This window comes from Capra hircus, chromosome 15 (assembly GCF_001704415.2).
Source record: "Capra hircus breed San Clemente chromosome 15, ASM170441v1, whole genome shotgun sequence".
Lineage (NCBI taxonomy): Eukaryota > Metazoa > Chordata > Mammalia > Artiodactyla > Bovidae > Capra > Capra hircus.
This window is the reverse complement of record NC_030822.1, coordinates 81,543,912-81,547,053: the sequence shown is the minus strand read 5'-3', so window position 1 is coordinate 81,547,053 and position 3,142 is coordinate 81,543,912. Positions and strand designations below refer to the sequence as shown.

Here is a 3,142-nt window from a genome sequence, read left to right as displayed (position 1 = left end):
AAACTGGTACTACTTATGATGTGGCAAAATACAAAACATCGTTCTCCAAAAATAAGAGTGATGAACAAATTAGGGGTTGTAGTAAAATAGCGAAAAGGGGTGGAGGAAATTAGTAAAGCACTCTTCATCTTAAGGACTGAGATTCTTAACAAGTAAAGCCTCCCTATCCCAGAAAATATGAATAATCCCCATCATACATCTTTGTACTTTTGTTCCCTGTGCTTAAAGTTAGATTCTAGATCCTAAAAGTATTCGAATTATATATTATATCCAAAGTACTGTAATTGAGTTATCTATAGCCAGACACATTTGTCATGTTGTACAATGCTTCTGAAACCTCTTATTGGACTCATTACCCGTCCCTCAAATTGACACAGAAGTTATAGTGAAAAGCAGCTTACTAAGGGGAAGCGGTACAGAATTCTAAAACGAGAAAAAATCTAAAGAATACATAGTCTCTGCTCACATTAAGATTGCATACAATAGCTGTCACAAATAGCTGTTACAAATCTTCAGGCTGTATGTTGAGAGGGTAGTTTGGGAATAAATCAGTGATTTGCTGCTGGGAACGGAAATACTTGACAGTTCGCTGTATTACGTTATAATTTTCCCCAGCAGTTCCCAGGGTTGCCTCCAGATCACAGATGGGAGAATTCTGCTGGAGCTGGATCCCGGGCTGTAGAAATTCCTCCATGTAGTTGTTGAACTGATTGTTCCAAGGCTGGTTATTCCAGGCTTGGGGGCACCAGGCCTGACTATTCCAAGAGTGGTTGCTCCAAGACTGACTGTTCCAGTTCTGATTGCTCCACGTGGGGTTATTCCAGGTCTGGTTACCCTACATGGGCATGTTTCGAGGAGAGTTCACCAAACACCCCTGATGGTAGGAATAGAAGCTGGGGTATTCTGCCGTTGCTGGGTCCTGAGGCACATCATTGCTATTCCTTGGCCAGTTGTTTTTCTGCCATTTCTTACATTTCATTCTCTGGTTCTGGAACCAGGTCTTCACCTGCTTGTAGCTGAGGTTCAAGATGTTGGAAAGTTCTTGCATTTGCTGGAGACTGAGGTATTTCTGCCTCTGAAATCTGTCATTGAGCACACACAGCTGGGTCTGTGAGAACACAGTTCTGATCTTTTGTTTCTTGACGGGGACCTTCTCTTCCTTCTCTGTGCTCTCCTCCGCAGATGGGGACAGTGGTTTCACTCTAGGGCTTGTGGAAGAATCAGGATTGTCATGAATAAGCAGATCCATGGAGGAAGGAAGAGGAGAGACAGTGTCCGTGTCGAGGGTGTCAGCAGATGACATTTGCAAGGATGCGTAACTTTCTTCAGGCATGGGTGAAGATTCCCTAGAGTTGGATGCTTCGGAGCCAAGCAGGCTTTGGGGACAAGCTGGGTCCACACTCATGTTGCTGAGTTGAAGGAGAAGGAAAAAAGCCTAAGAGCTAGATGCTAGAAAAAGTCCTGGCTGAAGAATCTAGATAGAAGAACTTAGAGAAAGGTGAAGATCCCCAGGTGTGAAAGTATTTTAAAAAGACAGGATGAAAGGAGTCACCTGTAAGATAAGAGCCAACCAGTCCAATCTAGCACTACTATTTTAAAATCAGATTTGCATAATTTTGATTTTCATTCTCCTAACAGCATCTCTTGATATGAGAGTTTGATATCAAATAGGGGGTCCAAAAACTCATGTACACTCTCACTCTCCTTTTGTTTTTTCTCCTGAATTAAAAAGAATAAAACATTTTACTCTCCACATAGAGAGTCGTTCAGTTTTAGTCCAGTTCAGTTCAGTCTCTCAGTCGTATCCGACTCTTTGTGACCCCATGAATTGCAGCACGCCAGGCCTCCCTGTCCATCATCAACTCCCGGAGTTCACTCAGACTCACGTCCATCAAGTCAGTGATGCCATCCAGCCACCTCATCCTCGGTAGTCCCCTTCTCCTCCTGCCCCCAATCCCTCCCAGCATCAGAGTCTTTTCCAATGAGTCAACTCTTCACATGAGGTGGCCAAAGTACTGGAGTTTCACCTTTAGCATCATTCCTTCCAAAGAAATCCCAGGGCTAATCTCCCTCAGAATGGATTGGTTGGATCTCAAGAGTCTTCTCCAACACCACAGTTCAAAAGCATCAATTCTTTGGCGCTCAGCCTTCTTCACAGTCCAACTCTCACATCCATAAATGACCACTGGAAAAACCATAGCCTTAACTAGATGGACCTTTGTTGGCAAAGTAATGTCTCTGCTTTTGAATATGCTATCTAAGTTGGTCATATATTTTTTCCAAGGAGGAAGCGTCTTTTAATTTCATGGCTGCAGTCACCATCTGCAGTGATTTTGGAGCCCAAAAAAATAAAGTCTGACACTGTTTCCTCTGTTTTCCCATCTATTCCCCATGAAGTGATGGGACCGGTTGCCATGATCTTCATTTTCTGAATGTTGAGCTTTAAGGCAACTGTTTCACTCTCCTCTTTCTCTTTCATCAAGAGGCTTTTTAGTTCCTCTTCACTTTCTGCCATAAGGTGGTGTCATCTGCATATCTGAGGTTATTGATATTTCTCCCGGCAATCTTGATTCCAGCTTGTGTTTCTTCCAGTCCAGCATTTCTCATGATGTGCTCTGCATATAAGTTAAATAAGCAGGGTGACAATATACAGCCTTGACGTATTCCTTTTCTATTTGGAACCAGTCTGTTGTTCCATGTCCAGTTCTAACTGTTGCTTCCTGACCTGCATACAGACTTCTCAAGAGGCAGATATTGTGGTCTGGTATTCCCATCTCTTTCAGAATTTTCCACAGTTTATTGTGATCCAAACAGTCAAAGGCTTTGGCATAGTCAATCAAGCAGAAATAGATGTTTTCCTGAAATTCTCTTGCTTTTTCCATGATCCAGCAGATCTCTGGTTCCTCTGCCTTTTCTAAAACCAGCTTGAACATCAGGAAGTTCATAGTTCACGTATTGCTGAAGCCTGGCTTGGATAATTTTGAGCATTACTTTACTAGCATGTGAGATGAGTGGAATTGTGTGGTAGTTTGAGCATTCTTTGGCATTGCCTTTCTTTGGGATTGGAATGAAAACTGACCTTTTCCAGTCCTGTGGCCACTGCTGAGTTTTCCCAATTTGCTGGCATATTGAGTGCAGCACT

The 3,142-nt window shown here is 42.8% G+C and overlaps 1 protein-coding gene across 1 annotated transcript; it reads right to left on the bottom strand.

Moving 5' to 3' along the window:
• On the bottom strand, window positions 503-1,405 carry NANOG (Nanog homeobox). The gene is given in 1 exon segment (NM_001285576.1): window positions 503-1,405. A coding segment is annotated over 1 exon segment (903 nt).